At 31.6% G+C, this 19,036-nt stretch overlaps 3 protein-coding genes across 3 annotated transcripts; all 3 read right to left on the bottom strand.

Annotated features, from left to right (window-relative positions):
- Positions 1–3,570: 3,570 nt before the first annotated feature.
- LOC125071102 (zinc carboxypeptidase-like) lies at positions 3,571–7,414 on the bottom strand. The gene is made up of 5 exons (XM_047681194.1): positions 7,019–7,414; positions 6,677–6,788; positions 6,163–6,383; positions 4,727–4,811; positions 3,571–3,836 (listed from the first exon to the last, which is right to left on the bottom strand). Exons 1-5 carry the CDS (start codon positions 7,412–7,414, stop codon positions 3,571–3,573), a joined length of 1,080 nt encoding a protein of 359 aa, XP_047537150.1.
- Positions 7,415–9,248: 1,834 nt separating this feature from the next.
- Positions 9,249–11,833, bottom strand: LOC125071101 (zinc carboxypeptidase-like). The gene is made up of 6 exons (XM_047681193.1): positions 11,544–11,833; positions 11,075–11,468; positions 10,883–11,003; positions 10,011–10,231; positions 9,669–9,753; positions 9,249–9,445 (listed from the first exon to the last, which is right to left on the bottom strand). Exons 1-6 carry the CDS (start codon positions 11,831–11,833, stop codon positions 9,252–9,254), a joined length of 1,305 nt encoding a protein of 434 aa, XP_047537149.1. The 3' UTR covers positions 9,249–9,251.
- A 956-nt stretch (positions 11,834–12,789) lies between these two features.
- LOC125071100 (zinc carboxypeptidase-like) lies at positions 12,790–17,538 on the bottom strand. Its single transcript, XM_047681192.1, has 6 exons — positions 17,255–17,538; positions 16,460–16,871; positions 16,012–16,132; positions 15,032–15,252; positions 13,666–13,750; positions 12,790–13,089 (listed from the first exon to the last, which is right to left on the bottom strand). The coding sequence occupies exons 1-6, from the start codon at positions 17,536–17,538 to the stop codon at positions 12,827–12,829; spliced, it is 1,386 nt and encodes a 461-aa protein (XP_047537148.1). The 3' UTR covers positions 12,790–12,826.
- Positions 17,539–19,036: the final 1,498 nt, after the last annotated feature.

Raw genomic sequence — 19,036 nt, 5'->3', positions numbered from 1 at the left:
TATAATTCATATCCGAGAGCCGAGATGGAACTGTGGTTAGAACGCGTGCATCTGAACTGATGATTGCAGCTTCAAAGATCACCACCATTATTTTTATGTGCTAAATTTGTGTTTATTATTCATCTCATGCTCAGCGTTGAAAGAAAACATCGTGATGAAACCATGTGTATAATTTCAATTTGTATTGGAGCAGTGCGGTGGAATAAGCTCCAAAACCATCTCTTCAAAAGGGCTTAGCCCAGTAGTGGGACATTTAAAGGCTATTACTCTTTATTGATATCGTGAAGTATCGCATACTGAAAAGATTACCGCCGATCTCATTTTTCTTATTATTATATTAAACATAAGGGAGTAGTTCTTATCATACATATTTTTGTTATTGCAATACAAAGCTTTTATCAATAAATTATAAATAGATCGACAACTCAAGACAATCAAGTTAAACTGAGAACATTTGAATACAAGTACGTTCACATAGGTACTATTGACTTAACCCATCAGGCTACGTTCAATATCTGGTTAATTTTACGCAAGATTACAAAAGAAAACAATAAAAGGAGGATCATTACGGAGTATTATCATATAAATTGAAAAAGATTTACACAGTGAAAACCATGGAGATGTCTATTAAGTAACTTTTTATTTTTAATGAGAATCTTCTGCTGTGTTAACTCAATTGTTACACATCCTCTCTGTCGTCGCTCTCTATTCCGTTTTGAGTTTATTATTGTAATATTGGAATAAAAAAAAACCATTAGAACGAGCTTCTTTTACGCGAATGTCAATAGATTAAACTGGCAGAAATCGAACCGGTGCTTAGTGCCGTGGTAGCTTTACGTTTAAAATGACGATTCAAATGTGCTTGTAAAAGCCTTATAATATAACTGAAAATTATATAAAATAATGAAATAAAAATAAAATAAATAAGAGTAACACGACTCCCATCCAATCCCTGTTCTTACGAAACCAAATAGGTGTGCACTATGATTTGTGACCGCTCTCTGACGTCTGATTTCAGTCACGCGTCACCTTGTCAGGGGTACCGTTATTTATTACACTCATATCATCCGGGACGTTATGGGGCTGTTATTTTCGTACAAGTCGCAAGATGAAATTAAAAGTGTCATAAGTCGACTTACTAGTTTTCACGCTAGACATGCTAAGACACATCGGATGAATTGTGATTTTATGATATTTGAATTTATAATGTTTGTAGACTCATGATTGAGCCGAGATGGCCCAGTGGCTAGAACGCGTGCATCATAACCGATGATTTCGGGTTCAAACCCAGGCAGGCACCACTGAAATTTCATGTGCTTAATTTGTGTTTATAATTCATCTCGTGCTCGGCGGTGAAGGAAAACATCGTGAGGAAACCTGCATGTGTCTAATTTCAACGAAATTCTGCCACATGTGTATTCCGCCAACCCGCATTGGAGCAGCGTGGTGGAATATGCTCCAAACCTTCTCCTCAAAGGGAGAGGAGGCCTTTATCCCAGCAGTGGGACATTTACGGGCTGCTAATGCTAATGCTTGTAGACTCAAATAACATAGTTTCTATTATATTATTTTATATATATTTTATGATATAGGTCAGATGAGCAAATGCTCCACCTGATGGTAAGTGGTCACCGTTGCTCATAGACAATGGCGCTGTAAGAGAAATTAACCATTCCTACCATCGCCAATGCGCCACCTACCTTGGGAAATAAGATGTTGTGTCCCTTGTGCCTGTAGTTACACTTGATCACTCACCCTTCAAACTGAAACACAATAATACTGAGTCAGTACTCATTCAGTCAATGATGAGTGGGTGGTACCTACCCAGGCGAGCTTGCACAAAGCCCTACCACCAAGAGATCATTCATGTTTCTTTTCCTATTGCTTGGCTACGGCTCAGTGGTTTCCACTTTGCTTTAATGTAATTTAGTTATGTGTATAATTCACCTCGTGAGCGTTAAATCATATCATTAAGTATTTTTATTGTTTATTCTTAATTGATATATCTAAGCTAGAATTACATCTAGACAGACACGACCGGGAGCCGAGATGACCCAGTGGTTAGAAAGCGTACATCTTAATCGATGCTTTCGAGTTCAAGCCCAGGCACCACTGAATTTTCATGTGCTTAATTCGTGTTTATAATAAATCTCGTGCTCGGCGGTGAAGTGAAACATCGTGAGGAAACCTGCATGTGTCTAATTTCAACGAAATTCTGCCACATTTGTATTTCACTTCCTTCTTCACAAAGGGAGAGGTGGCCTTAGCCCAGCAGTGGGAAATTTACAGGCTGTTAATGTAACGTAGAAATGTAAAAAAGACACGACCGGTAGCTTATAATATCTATCGATAAAGTTATAATTAAATAGGCATACGTATATCTTTAACATTATTAACGATCAAACCGAAACAGTCGCTAAAAATACTTGATTTTGGTATTCTCCAACAAATTTCGAATTCCCTAGAGAGCTGTTAGACGGTTTTTAGTTCTAAATCACTTTCGTTAATTACGAAAACATCCTTTTCTCGGAAATACTTGCTGTCGTCTCCTGATTTATTATTTTTAGGTTCGGTGATGTATTTAAATGTAAGTAAACGAAAATGGTTATTAAAATAACTTTCATTAAGAGTTGAACTAGGAAAGTTTATGTTAGTAAATTAGTGTTATTTAAAATCTTCTATAATAATTTATCGTTGACGTAGATTGATATTGGCTTAATCGATTGTTCACATGCTAAACTATTGTATCTTTAGTCTAGTGTCTTGCTTATAAAGATATCAATCCTGGTTCTCGAATCGAGTCCTCCGAAATCCACCCAGAATTCGATTCGATTCATCATTCGATATGAGGAATTGTTAATATTTTTGATAATGTTTATGAGTGTTAGTTTCGACGACCTTCGTAGTGTGAACACCGGTTTTCAAGAGTATGCCACTCCCGGTTTCGATTCCCGGCCGAGTCGATGTAGATAAAGTTCATTAGTTTTCTATGTTGTCTTGGGTGTAGGTGTTTATGGTACCGTCGTTACTTCTGATTTTCCATAACACATGTGCTTTAGCTACTTATGTACATTGGGATCAGAGTAATGTATGTGATGTTGTCCAATATTTATTTATATTTATTTATCTGTTAGTGGCTTACCATCGAGTGGTCCATTTGCCTGACTGCCAACCTTTATCAGAAAAAAGGTGAATTATCAGTAGCCCAGAGTTAGTTTAGGTAGTGATAAGCCCTGTACCACAGAAAGATCTATTCTTTTACCGAAGTTATCTTTGTTCGTGGTTTATTGCCATCATCCGACTATAAGAATTAAGGTATTAAGAAAGCATCATTATTTCAGTTTCAGACCAGTCAACGAATATATTGCAATTAGTTTCGTAAATTATTGGTTGATATTTCGTACATCCACTAGTATATATAAGCGTTTCAATCAAACATCTTCTATATCGAGATGTATAAGTGTGATAAATATGTTCCCTAAAGTCAGAACACAAAGAAAAATCTCTACCAATGGCATAAGTAAATTCAAATTTTGATAGCTTAATGCAAAAGTCAGTTAAGACAAAGATTTATTTAACAATGGTTACAAATGCTGCACTCATTATTATTGAAATCAATGAAGCGTAGAGTGAAGGACCGCCAGAATAGTATCTCAGTTCTCTTGTCGTTCTGTCCATCTCGACAAGGCACGCCATGATTTCCTCATTGTTTGGTATAATTTGTTCTGGCGGTAATAAGAAACCGTACTCGCCGACATCACGAAGTTCAAATAGATATACAATTGGAATGTCTCCTACTCCCTTCACCCAGTCAAAGCTGGACCCTGATACTGAATCTGAAAAATATTAAAAATAAATATTTTAAAAGTAGTACTAGAAAATATGAATGTTTGTTTTTTTGAAGTGATATTTTCTTATGGGAAGGTCAACGGCCTCGTTACCTAACGCGCTAAGGTGCCAGCCTTTCTCTTAGGCTTACGGCAGCGATTTGTTTAAGTTATCACTTGTTTTGGGCGTTCCGAGACGCACACGGACATATGGGCTTTCTGATATTAAGTATTCACCACAGTTCATAGACATTAATTCCATACGAAATTTTAACCATTTATTACGTAACCAATGCGTCATTAATTTGGGAACTGAGATGTTACGTCCCTTGTACCTGTAGTTACATTGTTCACTCGATCTTCAAGCCGGAATACAACAATACTAATTATTGCAACATGCCGATAGAATATATGGCAGGTGGGTGATACCTACTAATATTAATATTTAGGTAATATTTGTTACTCAATCACGCAAAAAACGCCTAAACTACCTAACACCTGACACCACGACTCTAAACCCATGCGAAGTCACGGTCGACAGCTAGTTTTAGTTTTATTAATTTTTCGGTAACTATTTTTAGGAAATTTCCGTGATAACTACGCCATTGCGCGTGAAATAAATGACTCATTGCTGAGCAAATGTCTGATCCAATATCGAGGAGAACGTTTGTAGCCTTTTCCACCACGCCGCTCCAGTACGGGTTGGTGGACACATTAATGCTATCTCCTCTTGCCTTCCTTCACCGTCAAGTACAAGATAAATTGTAAACTAATCAAAATTCACATGTTCAACTGAAAAATGTGTGAAAATATCTACTAATTAAATATAGTGTTTGTTAAGTATAGTATTCTAATTTAAAATTTATATTATAAATAAATTATCAAACGAAATGGCTCACATAAAATATCAGCTGAAGTTCCAACCTGGTAGTTAGTCCCGTGTTTCTGAGTCAGTTTCTCCGCTCCACGAATTGCTATCTCGTACTGTTAACAGGGAAAAATTTATTGGTCGTTTCAAGTCAATTCCCCCTGAACTGTGGTAAATAAGGCCGACTTTAAAAGAATCGTGATTATCTAACCGGTAAATCTCAACAGTGATGTTCGCGGTTACTTTGATATCCTTTGCAAGTATTTCTCTTTGAGCTTCGAATCAAAGTGAGTGGTTTTTATATATTTTTAATTATTTTGTTTCAACAAAGTTAGCTTGTTTTAAAGATTTTTTTAAAAATACGTTGGTTTATTGTTGAAAGTGTTATTAACGTTATGATCGTCTGTTTTATTTGTATTTTGAAACCTAATTTTGTTTTAATTATATACGATGAAAATCAGTTATATTCCTATTTCAAAAAATAAATACATAACCATATATTATATAATAATTATGACTATTTATCATGTTCATACTTTCGCCACTAATCTTTTCGTTAATAATTCGGACCATGATTTAGGCTAGCATCGTTAACGTTACGAAACTTTGATCGAAAAGTAAATATGAACTAAATCAAAGTATTGATACTGAGTCATGATTTGTGATTGAGTTATGAGTAAGAAGAAAATTAATCAACAAAACTATGAAAAATTAGCTGATTCACTAGTTTAAGTCGATTATAATTTAAGTTAATGACGTCAAAGTTATTATGATAAATGTAACAACAAAAATCCTCACAATAATTGAATTGAAAAAAATATTAATATCTCTATCAATGATAAACAAAATGGTTCGTAAAGATGTTTCTTAAATGAGCCGTTGCGCTTTTGGTCGAGTGTTTGGTCTCCGGTTGCCACAAATATTTTAATTATATCGATGTCTGTCGTAGTTAGGGAATTCGTTATCGATTCAAGACCAAGAACTTTGATTGTCTGTACATCTCTTTTATAGTAGTTATCAATTAATTTAACTTATCTTAAAGTACTTGAATAGATAAAGTATAACTTTTTATTATTTCGATGTGTTTTTCTTTAAACAATTAATACCGAAACGATGACCTTCCTTATTGTAAACACATGTATACATTTTATTATTACGATAAAGCTTGTCCTTCTTTCTTTTTATGTTTTGTCACATATAAAGTATTTTTAAACTCTATTCATAGAATCTATGCTAAAGTAACTTTGCCTATCCGTGTTTCCGCTTTTATGGCCGCACTGCACCAATTTTGATGAAATTTGAAACGAAGCAAGGTAAAGCCTCAAGGATGGACTTAGGCTCCTTTTTTACACTTCAAGAAGATAAAATTGTAGATTAGGGGTTGTATGCAAGTTTATTTTTGTTAGTTTTATAGTTGTTCATAAATGTAATAGTTTCAAAATATTTACATTTATATTTAAATCTTACCAAATCCGCATAGTTTGTGACTTGAAGCACGTCGATACCAGACAAGTGGCTATATGGTATGAGGGTCATCTGAGAATATGAATGAAAAGCGAAATAATATAAAACATTTCCAGTTCTCTTCAAACTTAACAAGTAGTTCGATATGGCCTGGGTTTCAGGTTCAGATGCCGGAGAAGGACCAGCGTAGGTCTGCGTGCATGGATCAGAAGAAGCACCAACAGCTGTAGAAAATGATTTAATTTAAATTGCGTTACTAAGATTGATAAAATAAAAATGAATTAAAATTAAATCGTTTTTCAGTTTTGTTTTAGTTAATATTCAAATGAAAATAAATACATTTGTAGTTTACGTAGATGGTAATTAAGATAAAAGTAACGATACTATATTTTATAGAGTAATAAAAGATATGAAAAATTCTTACGATAGTTAATATTTAATGCTCTTTGCGATATGATTGTGGTATTTTTATTACATAGAAAGGCGATATATTGTATCATTAAAATTTAAAACTTACTCATCCACAAATAGTCGAAATTTCTGTTAAGATCTATACCATTACTTAGATCGTCATTTGTGGTACAATTAGTGCCATATAAAAGATTACGATTTTTTCTCCACATACGATCCTGAAAATTATTGATGTATTTAATTAAGATGATAACATATATACTTCAAGAAAAATCTACCTTCTAGATAGAAATCTACCTTCTAAATATCTATTTAGAAGAACTTTAGGCATCTGCCTATCGTGGCACTGTTCGTTATGTGTTCTCATTTTTAGGACCAAGAAGAACTTAGTCCTCCAAACCGTTCCAATACAGGTGCTATTATTTACTTATAATTTATATACACTTACATTTAAAAAGGAATACACGTAGCCATCAGGATTAATAACAGGAAATATATGCCATACAAAAGTTTCCGCCATAAATTTAGTATCAGGATCATCACTGGTTAGAAACTCTTTAATAATCCAAGTGACCGTTGCTGGTGATATCCATTCTCTAGAGTGAATGCCACCTTCAATCATTCCTGTTAAAGGATTATTTCCCCTATTACCAGGCTTAAGGTCAATAATCACGCCTTTAATTTCACGGCCTTCATTAGATCTCCCAATAGACACCGTTTTCACATTATTTGGATACATTGTTTGTAATTCATCAAGCCAAGCGTGGATTCTTTCTAAATTGTGATATTCATTCCAATTAAAAGAACCAAGACTGCTGCTTCGAACTGTCTTGGAAGACTGCATTTGAGCGTGTATTAATCTAGGAAAAAAAATATTCTCATTTTCTTAGTAATTGTAAGTCAGTAAGTTGCTAATTACATACACTTAACTAAACTTACTATAGGTATAAAGTGCCAATTTAAAAAAAAAAGAACTAGAAATTTTGTACCCAATAAATATAATATTTATGAACAAATATGAAATAAAAAAAAAAGTTCATTTAAGGAGGAATGAAAAGTAAAAAGAACATATGAATAAAAAGTAGCAAATATGTAGCATAAAATTTTGTCTGAACATTGATGTTAAACATTGCTTTTCTTGCGTCTATTAGAAACAAGCTTAAAAATCTTTCGCAATATCTTCGCAGAATAGGAATAGGACCGGATGTATGCGACCGATTGTTATTCGGGGTAACAGTTACCTATTCCATTATAATTTCAGAGAAACGAATACGAGTATGTAAAATTAGTTCTTGTTCAGGAAAATACTACGGCTGACGTCCATTTTATTTGATTTCTGATAAATTTGATTGTTTATAAAATATTGAACGTCTGTTATGACATTTCTTATTTTGCTGGCTCCATAACATTTAAAGTTACTAATGCCAATGCTCGATCTCAGTAAATCAATTAATATTGTTAATTTTATAGCATTTTCATATCCCTCTTTTAAGATTACTGAATAATAGTTTTCTATGATTATTAAAATTACTTACTCTTGAACATTAGATATTTTTACAACAGGATCCATTCCAACACTTTTAGTATATTTAACAAATTGATCATCTTTACTAGGTGGTACCATTATTCTTACATCTTTGTTGACAACAATAACATCAGTCCATAAATCGTACTCTTCTTTTCCTAGATCGTTCAAAATTTGCACTTGTTCATCTGTTCTCGGTACGATTTTGTATACTTTATAGTTTTCATAACTTTTATAAGCTCCACTGACTGTAACTATCAATATGGCAAATATCACTAATTCTAAATTCAAAATTTTCATTTTGATCTTTTAAATTTAAACTAAATTATAACTCAATAAACTTATATTTCCATTTAAACCAAACCATTAAATGAAAAGATATATCGATAAATGTTATATTTAGTCAAAGTGGTACTAAATGGAGAGATTACCGATTTATCTATATTGTACCATAAAAACGTTCAATTTTTTTTGATAAAACTAAGTATCTAATGATTATAGTCTACCATTGTCATTGATTATAATGTATTGTAGAAGTTTTTTTAGTATCTTTTGTAGAAAATAGATCAATAGTATAATGTTTGAAAACTTTGAAAACATTTAAAATCTTTGAATAAGAATTTCCAATATTTTTAATAATTTAAAGATTGTTTTACCTTCGTTAAAACTACTAATATAATTGGTATTTTTTTATTTTAAGACTTTCATAAGCTAGTCGAAATTTTTATTATAACTACTCTTTAATGACAATCCATTTACCTAAATATGTCACGCTTTCCTGATATATATTTTCATTATCAGTTTTCTACGTATCTTTGAGTTGATACAAAGTCTTCTGTTAAATAAGCATAACAGATTAATCTATTAGTAATCAAATATGGCTAATCTACTGCATTATTATATCTTCTTAAATTTTCTGATGCATTGGCAATTATTTTATCATCATTAAGATTATTATATTGTAACTTTTTTTTTCGAATACATATAAATTATTCAAGAGATGTACTGCTACGACATATTTGCATATAGGTAGAAAAAATAATAAAAATTTCCAAACAATTTTATTTATAATTTCACAAAGTTTCTTATGTGGGAACAAAACAGCGTTATCTAGTTATATAATGAGTATATATTCGTTCCTGCTATAACTGCTCCTTTAATAGTACCCTATTTGTCTAGATACTCTGTCCATTTCAACTAACGCATCCATTACTTCTTCATTATTTGGAATAATTTGTTCTGGTGGCAAAAGAAAACCATATTCTCCTACATCACGTAATTCAAAGAGAAATACTAAAGGCACTTTAGCACTTCCTTTGACCCAATCAAAACCGGAACCAGCAACTTCATCTAAAAACAAATGAATACCAAAGTTTTCAAAATTAGGATACTATTATAATGTTTTCCAAATTTTCTAAATGTGTAAAAGTGAATATTTCAAAAGAAATTCTGAATCTGATTGAGAGTAGCGCTCATCAATAAGCTATTATTTAATTGTCAGTGTGATAGTTATTTGTTGTTCTACAGAACAAATCAAATTTGGAATACCTATCTTCAACATTGGTTTACTTACATAAAATGTCCGCTGATGTACCAACGCTGTATATTGTGTTGTGTCTTTCTTTCAGTTTCTCTCCACCTTTGATAGCTATTTCAAACTAAAAATAAAAGAATGAATTTACTCAATGGTACGTTTATGTATACTTTATTTTAATACAATCTCAAAGATTTAAACAAAATAGTTGATTCCTTTTAATTGGCTCAAATTATTCTAACAGTCCTGATCCTTAAAATAATAATATAACAAAAATATTTTCCTATTGTAATTGATTGTAAATAGAACAATTTATTTATTTAAGCAATAATAAAGACGGTATTAGTTTATTAATTATTAACAATAACAAAGCATTTTTACCAAATCACCATAATTTGCAACTTCCAAGACATCAGCTCCTTTAACATGACTATAAGGAATTAAGATCATCTGGGAATAGGAGTGGAATCCCATATAGTATACCAGGTTGCCTTCCCTTTGTAAGCCGAGGATGTAATTAGCAATAGCTATAGATTCCGGTTCAGAAAACGCAACTGGACCGGCAAAATTTTGGGTGCATGGGTTCTGGGATGCTCCAGTAGCTAAAACGTTATAAGTCAATTACTTAAAGTATAAGGTATAAGTTTCCTTATAAGGAAACTAAAAAAAGGAATAATATAATTAAACATTCCTTTTTTTAAATCAACATGTAGACTATTATATTTAAAAAAAAAGTCACTAAAATAAACGTGTAGTTTTCTTCTGTCAATCAACAAAGAAATATTTGAATAAAAATTAATCACAAGGTTCGTATAATTGAGTGTGAATAGGTAAGAAATTGTTTGTGGTCACGTTATAAAGTATTTTATGCATAAACTTATAGACATACAGACATACACGTAACTATTATACCCGTAGGTATAATAACAAATATGCAGAATATCAAAATAATCACACAGATAATAAAATGACGAAATTATCATATTTAGGGCATAAAATTGAGCTCTTGATAATTTTTTTATCATTGGTACTAATATAAAACTTTTAAACATTTTTTATTAGATAGATACCAGTTACTGCCAGTTTTTGTTTATAAAATTGGTAAAATAATAATTTTATTCACGAAAGATTTATTTAAAATATAATGAGACACGCGTGCTTAGAATATTATTTTTCAAATAAGTGCACTAAAGATAATAATTTACGGAAGACTCGATTTATTTAATTTAATAAATAGTAAATAAAAAACATACCCATCCACAGATAGCCAAAGTTTCTGTTTAAATCAAAACCATTACTCATATCGTCATCAAGATTCCATTGAGCACAGGACGTGAAATTTGCGGTATTTCGATTCTTTCTCCACATTCGATTCTATAAATAACATCATCATTATAATTTATATAATCTGTATATCTGTGTATCCATATTTAAAAAAAACTTACGTCAGTGAAACTATATTTATATCCATCAGGATTGGTTACAGGAACGATATGCCAAACAACATTTTCAGCAAGCTCTCTCACTTTTCTGTCTTTGCTGTTTAAGAATTCATTTATAATCCATGTTAGTGTTACGGGAGATATCCATTCTCTAGCATGCAGACCTCCTTCGAAGAAACCTATAACTGGGTTTGCTTTTTTCTTAAAATCAATTTTTACACCTTTGATTTCTCTTCCCTCTACGCTTCTTCCTATATCTATTATTGTAACAACATCAGGATGTTGTTCAGCAATTTTGTCTAACCAATCGTAAATTTCCTCTAAGGTTTGATAGTGATCCCAATTGTATTGTTGCGAATCTCGCTCTATTGGTCTTTTTAACTGAGCATCTATTAAACTGAAATTGTTATTGTTTAATTATAAACATTTCAGTAGTCTAATAAAATTAATATTAAAATTTAGTTTTACTAACCTTTGAACATTTTGTATAATTAATTTTGCATTTAAACCAACACTCTCTGCGTAGTTTTCAAAATCATTCCCTTCATCTGGTTTCACCATAATTCTAACATCACTTCCAACTTTGATCATGTCACTCCAGAAGATATGTTTGTTTTCTTGGTGTATGTTTTTTATAATGTCTACATCTTCTTCTGTTTTTGGAACTAGCTTAAATACTTTGTAATCTTTATAACTTATATATTCCGCGTTTACATATACGGCTATTATTAAAGCAACTAATAATTTTATATTAGAATTCATGTTGCCATTAATCACAGTTATATTTACTGACGATATATTTTTATTCTATTCATTTGTATTAAAATAATTAAATGATAACCATCCTTATCAACTTTTTCAAAGTTCCCTAATTAATATGATAACAAACCTTATTAACTGTTAAGACCTTTTATCAATTTAGTATATCTACAATGTTATCGCTAACATTTCATTGCGTGACAATGAATCCAAATTATGAATTAGAAGGATCATTATAGCTCTTGATATCTATATTAGATGAGAAATAAATAATACAAGGTATAATACACGATAGATGTTAATTATGAAATGTACTAGCATAATCAAGATATGGGTGTGACAGCACCCAATCCAACTAAAACAATGGGTTAAAATAATTTCAACTTATTGATGGTGAAAAGTCAAAAATATCAAAAATTTATAATTCAGATATCTGAATATCGAGGCTCTTATATTGAAAACACACACACATTTCATTTATTTTTTTTTTATTTACAAATCTTCATTTATAATTCATCCTAGCAACAAAGAAGAAAAAAAATGTCAGGCAACGTATACGGTAAAAGATATTTTTTAATACATGTAATTCTACCAAACCGCAGTCGACGAACGTGATAGAATAAGCTCCTTAACAGAAGATTGGGCTTTTATCCAACGTGGAAAATGTATTGAGTATTACTTTAGCCTACCGAAGCTTATAGCTTTACTATGCAATTTTAATTCAATACTTCTATGCGGCTGAAACACTGGAACATGAAATAATAGCGCGATCACATTTCTATTTCATCTTGACTCGAAATTAGAAGGAAGGACTTATTGTAAATATATTTATCGTCTTACAAGAGAGCTAATATTTACACACACATAAATATACAAAAGAAATAAATAAAAATGTTAACATAAGACAACAATTACCTTTATTAAACAACATAAAACTTAATATTAATACGTCCATAAAAATGAAAGAAACTTCTATTAAATTTGTGTAGAATTAGCTTAATTAATAAGAGCTACTATGAGCCCAATCAAAATTATACTAAACGAACAAATTATAGATTGTGACCCTGAATAATAACCCAAAAGTCTAGTGGTCTTGTCCATTTCCACTAATGCGTCCATAATTTCTTTATTGTTTGGTATAATCTGTTCAGGGGGTAACAGGAAGCCATACTCCCCTAAGTCTCTCAGTTCGATAAGATAAGATATTGGTATTCTCGCTGCGTATTTCGCCCAGTCAAAATTAGTGCCGCTCATAGGATCTGAAAAGAATTTATCTTACTATATCTTTATGCTAGTGACTTCGAGAAAGATTCAACGACTTGAACCAAAGGATGGATGGAGAAACGAGATGGCCCAGTGGTTAGAACGCGTGCATCTTAACCGATGATATCGGGTTCAAACCCAGGCAGGCACCACTGAATTTTCATGTGCTTAATTTGTCTTTATAATTCATCTCGTGCTCGGCGGTGAAGAAAAACATCGTGAGGAAACCTGCATGTGTCTAATTTCAACGAAATTCTGCCACATGTGTATTCCGCCAACCCGCATTGGGGTAGCGTGGTGGAATATGCTCCAAACCTTCTCCTCAAAGGGAGAGGAGGCCTTTAGCCCAGCAGTGGGAAAATTTACAGGCTGCTAATGCTAAAAAATAATGCTAATGAACCAAAGGATTGCATGCAAGAACAATAATTATTAATTCTTTAAGTTTATGCTTAGAACTTGATAGGAAGATATCAATTGTTTTGGAAATTTTAAACATAAAAAATAATAACAATGAATTCCTATGACCGAAATATCATATATTACATAGTATCATAGTGATAAAAATAACTTACACAGAATATCACTCGCCACTCCAACTCTATACCTTGTTGCAAATCTGTCTCTAATTTTCTCGGCACCTCTTGCAGCTATTTCAAACTAAAATAAAAGATATTTTTTTTACATATTTTGCCCAATGGATTACTTGCAGATTTTGCCATGACTAATGCATAAGAATGCTAATTCTTGCCACCACTCCACGCGGTCAAGATTTATACGGTAACTATAATATATGTAATCTTCATATAATCGTTAAGATTATAATTTTAATAATTCTTATGAAAATAAATTATTTTTATTACTAAATCGAGAACATTAATTCGTTTTGCAAAATTTTGTTTATAAAATAAAATCACGTGATTGGATCATTATTATACTTAAGTGAATGCGTATATTCGATAGCTATATCCTGTTCAAGTCAGCTTGATAATTTTGACAGACGGGCTAGTGATGAGAAACAGAAAATATAACATATATAACAGTCGATGGAACGATGGAATGCGAATCAAATTACAGTTCAATTTTTTTTTAAGCTTATTTTTCTAAAAGAAGTTATACCATCTAAAGAGACACCAACCACTAGCCAAAGAGCCATTAACCAAAAGGACTCCGTTCGTAACAATAATGTTCGTAACAACTTAAAAATGATCTGTAATAAGGATTTTTGTAATCGATATTTGTAGCAATTACTGCCTGTTATTCACGTCCCTACCATCTGACCGAGGTTACATTGTACAAGCGTCTATTATTTTCAGTGTTTCTATGAAAATTTTACTTTGAAGCAATAATATATAACAGAAAAAGTCTTAAAATTTTCGGATAACTCTTTAATCTTTAGGAACTTTTGTATTATATGTATTTTTTTAAATATTTTTACAATTTTTAAAATCATTAAATTAAGAAAATAATATGTTCGCCATTGCAAAGTTATGTCAATCAGAAAAAATTACATCTGTCAAAAATATCAAGCTGTCTCGTACAGGGGTATAAATTAAATATCACTTCATTTACACACAGTGATTGTAAGAATGTATCAAAATAAATTAAAAGCAAATGTAAAATATTAGCCGAGATGGCCCAGTGGTTAGAACGCGTGCATCTTAACTGATGATTTCGGGTTCAAACCCAGGCAGGCACCACTGAATTTTCATGTGCTTAATTTGTGTTTATAATTCATCTCGTGCTCGGCGGTGAAGGAAAACATCGTGAGGAAACCTGCATGTGTCTAATTTCAACGAAATTCTGCCACATGTGTATTCCGCCAACCCGCATTGGAGCAGCGTGGTGGAATATGCTCCAAACCTTCTCCTCAAAGGGAGAGGAGGCCTTTATCCCAGCAGTGGGACATTTACGGGCTGCTAATGTAAAATATTAACAAACCATATCAGCATAATTTTCTGCCGACAAAACGTCGTTTCCACTGACATCACTATATGGTATACAAATGAGCTGAGTGTAGGAATGGAAGTCAATGAAATAAATGAAACGCCCTTCCCTATTCAGACCCAGGATATAATTTGATATAGCTCTCGTTTCCGGCTCAGAAGACGCACCAGGTCCAGCGTACACTTGGGTGCATGGATTATCAGAAGAACCCAATGCTAGAACAAACATAATATTAGTGTTCAAACTTGTATAACTATGACTTAAGATCTTTAAAAAAATAATCATAAAATAGATCAACTGAAATTGAAATTCATACATTTGTATCTTCTTTAAAATTTGAATCTACTTTTTCTTCGGCCATGCAACAATTGAGTCTTCCAAACATCTATAGAGATATTATAGAGGTGTTAAATTAATTTTGTTGTACGTAGGGGGTAATTTTCTGAACTAAAGATCCAATTCTACAATTTCATATTAAGATAATAATTTTCTTTATTAATAAATTGCGACCATGCGAAGCGAAGCGAAGGGTTTTATAAATTATTAATGTTATTCAAAAGTTACATCTTATATATTAATAGAAATAAAGAGGATTTTTGATTGCAATTTACTAAATTGTTACGATTTAACAGATAATTAATTTTAGAGAGCGGAAAAAGGTTACTGACCGGTTAGAGAGCGGTGCTACTACGGTTGTATGAGAAAAATAATGAAAAACGTAAACATAATTAAAGTAAATTGCTATCGACAAACTTCCATTCTAACTAAACTAATGTATACTATTTGATATTAAAAAAATAATTTAAAAAAGATTTTACAATATTGGCGCCAAATGTAGACAAGTGGCTTTCAGTTTACAAAGAAATGAAATAAAAAAACAAACCTGTCATAGGTTTCGAAATTCCTAAAAAATCTTTTGAATAAACGCGAAATTTCGCGGGTGGTCACTAGTTATAATCATAAAAATTACTTATTCATCCAAGAATAGTCAAAATTTCTATTCAAATCAACTCCATTACTCATATCATCAGCCACACCAGTGGTGAGGCAGGAAGTAAAATTTTGAGTGCTTCTGTTCTTTCTCCACATTCTGTTCTAAGAGATAAACCATAAAACATAAAAGATACAACCCCATATTTTTAAGCGCGACCACAAAAACACAAACAAATAAGATTTTTTTTTTAAATTTTAGATACGAAGGTGTCTCCAGATGATAAATCATCAGTAATCACCTTATTTGTGTCTTGGATTTAATTTGATTATGTCATCACCATAGCACGTGGTACACTAGGGTAACCACACCTCATTTGAGAAAATATAAAAAAAAAATGGGAGCATAGTATGAACATTCATAAATAGGCTGCTGAAATCATAACCATCGATTCGAAAAAAAAGCCCTATAAGTAGTTGAGTTATAGTTACCGTTGTAAAAGTATAGACGTATCCGTCAGGATTGACCACTGGGAATAAATGCCATTGGAAATTCTCAGCCAGAGCTCTTACGTCACGATTAGTGCTTGTCAAAAACTCCTTGATTATCCATGTTATTGTTGCAGTTGTTATCCATTCTCTGGCATGAAGTGTTCCTTGTAACATGCCAATCAATGTATCATTCCTCGTTTGTCCATAATCGATGATGATACCTTTTATTGGTCTGTTTTCGAAAGAGGTGCCCATGGTAACCGATTTGACAATAGTCGGGTAGTTTTTTTGCACTTCATCGAGCCAATTATAAATTTCTTCAAGAGTGTAATATTGGTTCCAGTTCATTGAAAGAAATGAATGACTTTCCTGTGCACTCCGCTGTGTCGGCTTTAATTGATCGTCGATCGCTCTAAAATATAAAAGGTTATGAGAATAAGAATGATTTTTTTCCCTGTTTAAAAGCAATCCGTTTATTTATATGAAGCTTATAAACAAATAGGACACTGAACTATTTTGTCTTTGCCTATTTATTTAATACTAAGTCTGTCTGTCTGTTTGACCGAATTTGATGAAATTTGCTATGAACCAAGCTTCAAATCCAAAGAAAGAGTCAGGTGTTAGGTCTAGAAAAGACTTTTTTATACCTAACACCTGACGACATACCTCTAAAACGTGAGCGAAGTCACGGTTGACAATTAGTTAAAAAATCATGTACATTGTTTGTGTTTTTTTTTTATTAAAATGATTTAATTCAAAAAAATACATACAAAGTTAAAACAAATGTACACATACCTCTGTATATCTTTTATGGTCTCTTCAGCGACCATGCCAGATTTCTCGAGCATCGAATTAAATAAAATTTTATTTTCTTTCGGCACCATTATTCTCATTTCATAATTTCTATAAAACGAATCTTCCCAAAATTCCCCCACTCCCTTCTTTTGAAGGTCTTTCAAAAGTATCAGATCATTTTCTGTCTCAGGAGTTACTTTGTAAAGGCTATACCCTTCATAGCTTATCTTTTTAGCATTTACGGCTATTATTAATATTGTTAAAACAATTATTTTTAGTTTCATTTTACAGAGTGTTCACTAAACCTTTTCATTAGTATCACACGCGATTGTTATTACAACAATGAACACGATGAATTTTTAAATTAATCATTTATTTATCTTATCTATATTATCAAAATATTTTTTACCACGTTAATCTTTGTAAGATAAAGATAGGTTACGAGATGTAAGACGTTATTATGTGTCTATAAAAGCTTTTTTAAAATTGTTTGTTTTTTTTGGACAATATACGATTGAAATAATGTTTAAGTATACCAAATATTAATTTTAATTTTATTTATCATTAATTTATTTGTATCTTAAGAATTATTTATCTTATCGTCCCAAAAATTTGGCATTAATAAAATCTAACTTAGATTATACCGTCTATTTTCACGTCTCATGCTGTGTCATTGGTGTATTTTAATTATGATATTATCGTTATTGAATTAAGAACGGCAGACTTACATCCGGCACTAATGGTAAAGTTTGTCCAAATATATGCACAGCACAGGATTTGAGATATTCTCTCTTATTTCTGTAATTAAATGTGTAAATAATTGGTTCTCTTATGATAAAGATTTAAAGTGTTTTTGAAATTGGCATAGTAAATAATTTTCGATAGGAAGACATCCGGTGTGGGTTTTTTTCTTAATTATTATCTTACAAGGCAAATGAGTTTATGACACATCTGGTGGTAAAATCAGAGTCGATGTATTTATTCAATATTAAAGAAATTCGCGCATTGATTGTCAAAGAGAATTGAGAAGAACCGGTGAAAGAAAATCTAGTTAAATTATGAAGTAACACAAAGCAATATATTCATACATATATTATTTTGTATAACTTTCATAAGTTCATTCATAATAAATGATGTAATGAACATGATAACGTGATTCTTTCACCACTAATGAAATATTTAATTATGTAATGAAAGACAATAAAAATTCCAATATTTCTCTCATAAATTAACTTATCATTAATCTTTGATATCGTTATTAAATTGTCCTTTTTATGCTAATTTAATAACTTTTCGCTCAAATTACCCTATTTTATTTCGGCTTTATTACAGACTTCATTACAGGTCTATCAGAAGCGAATCATTTGCTCGAAATAATTCACAGAATAGAGAAGTCTGGAATAGGCTTATGATATTTAAAAAACTCGGCGTAAAAAAAGCAGTCAGTATTTTGGTTGCTTCAATACGAATAATTAACGTGAACTAGTGAAACTGTTCACCTAAAATACTCCTGTTTAATTATCATTTGATATTTATAATCTTCATAGATAACGCATACTTTCGTACTAATCAAGTCATTTTACGCTAATCTTTGCTAAATATTTGATAAATAATGTTACGAAATAATAAATACCAGACGAAACATCATATAAAGACAGATCTTATTTAAAACAACCGCAGGCGCCTCACAGCTTTGGTTAAATCGTGTACTAAATAACAGCGTAAAACAATACCTTCTTCCTAAGCTGCATTTTTCTTAAAACAATATTCTGTGCCACTCAA

Source organism: Vanessa atalanta, chromosome 18 (assembly GCF_905147765.1).
Source record: "Vanessa atalanta chromosome 18, ilVanAtal1.2, whole genome shotgun sequence".
NCBI lineage: Eukaryota > Metazoa > Arthropoda > Insecta > Lepidoptera > Nymphalidae > Vanessa > Vanessa atalanta.
Note: the sequence above shows the minus strand (reverse complement) of the source record. Positions and strands in the feature narration are given on the sequence as shown.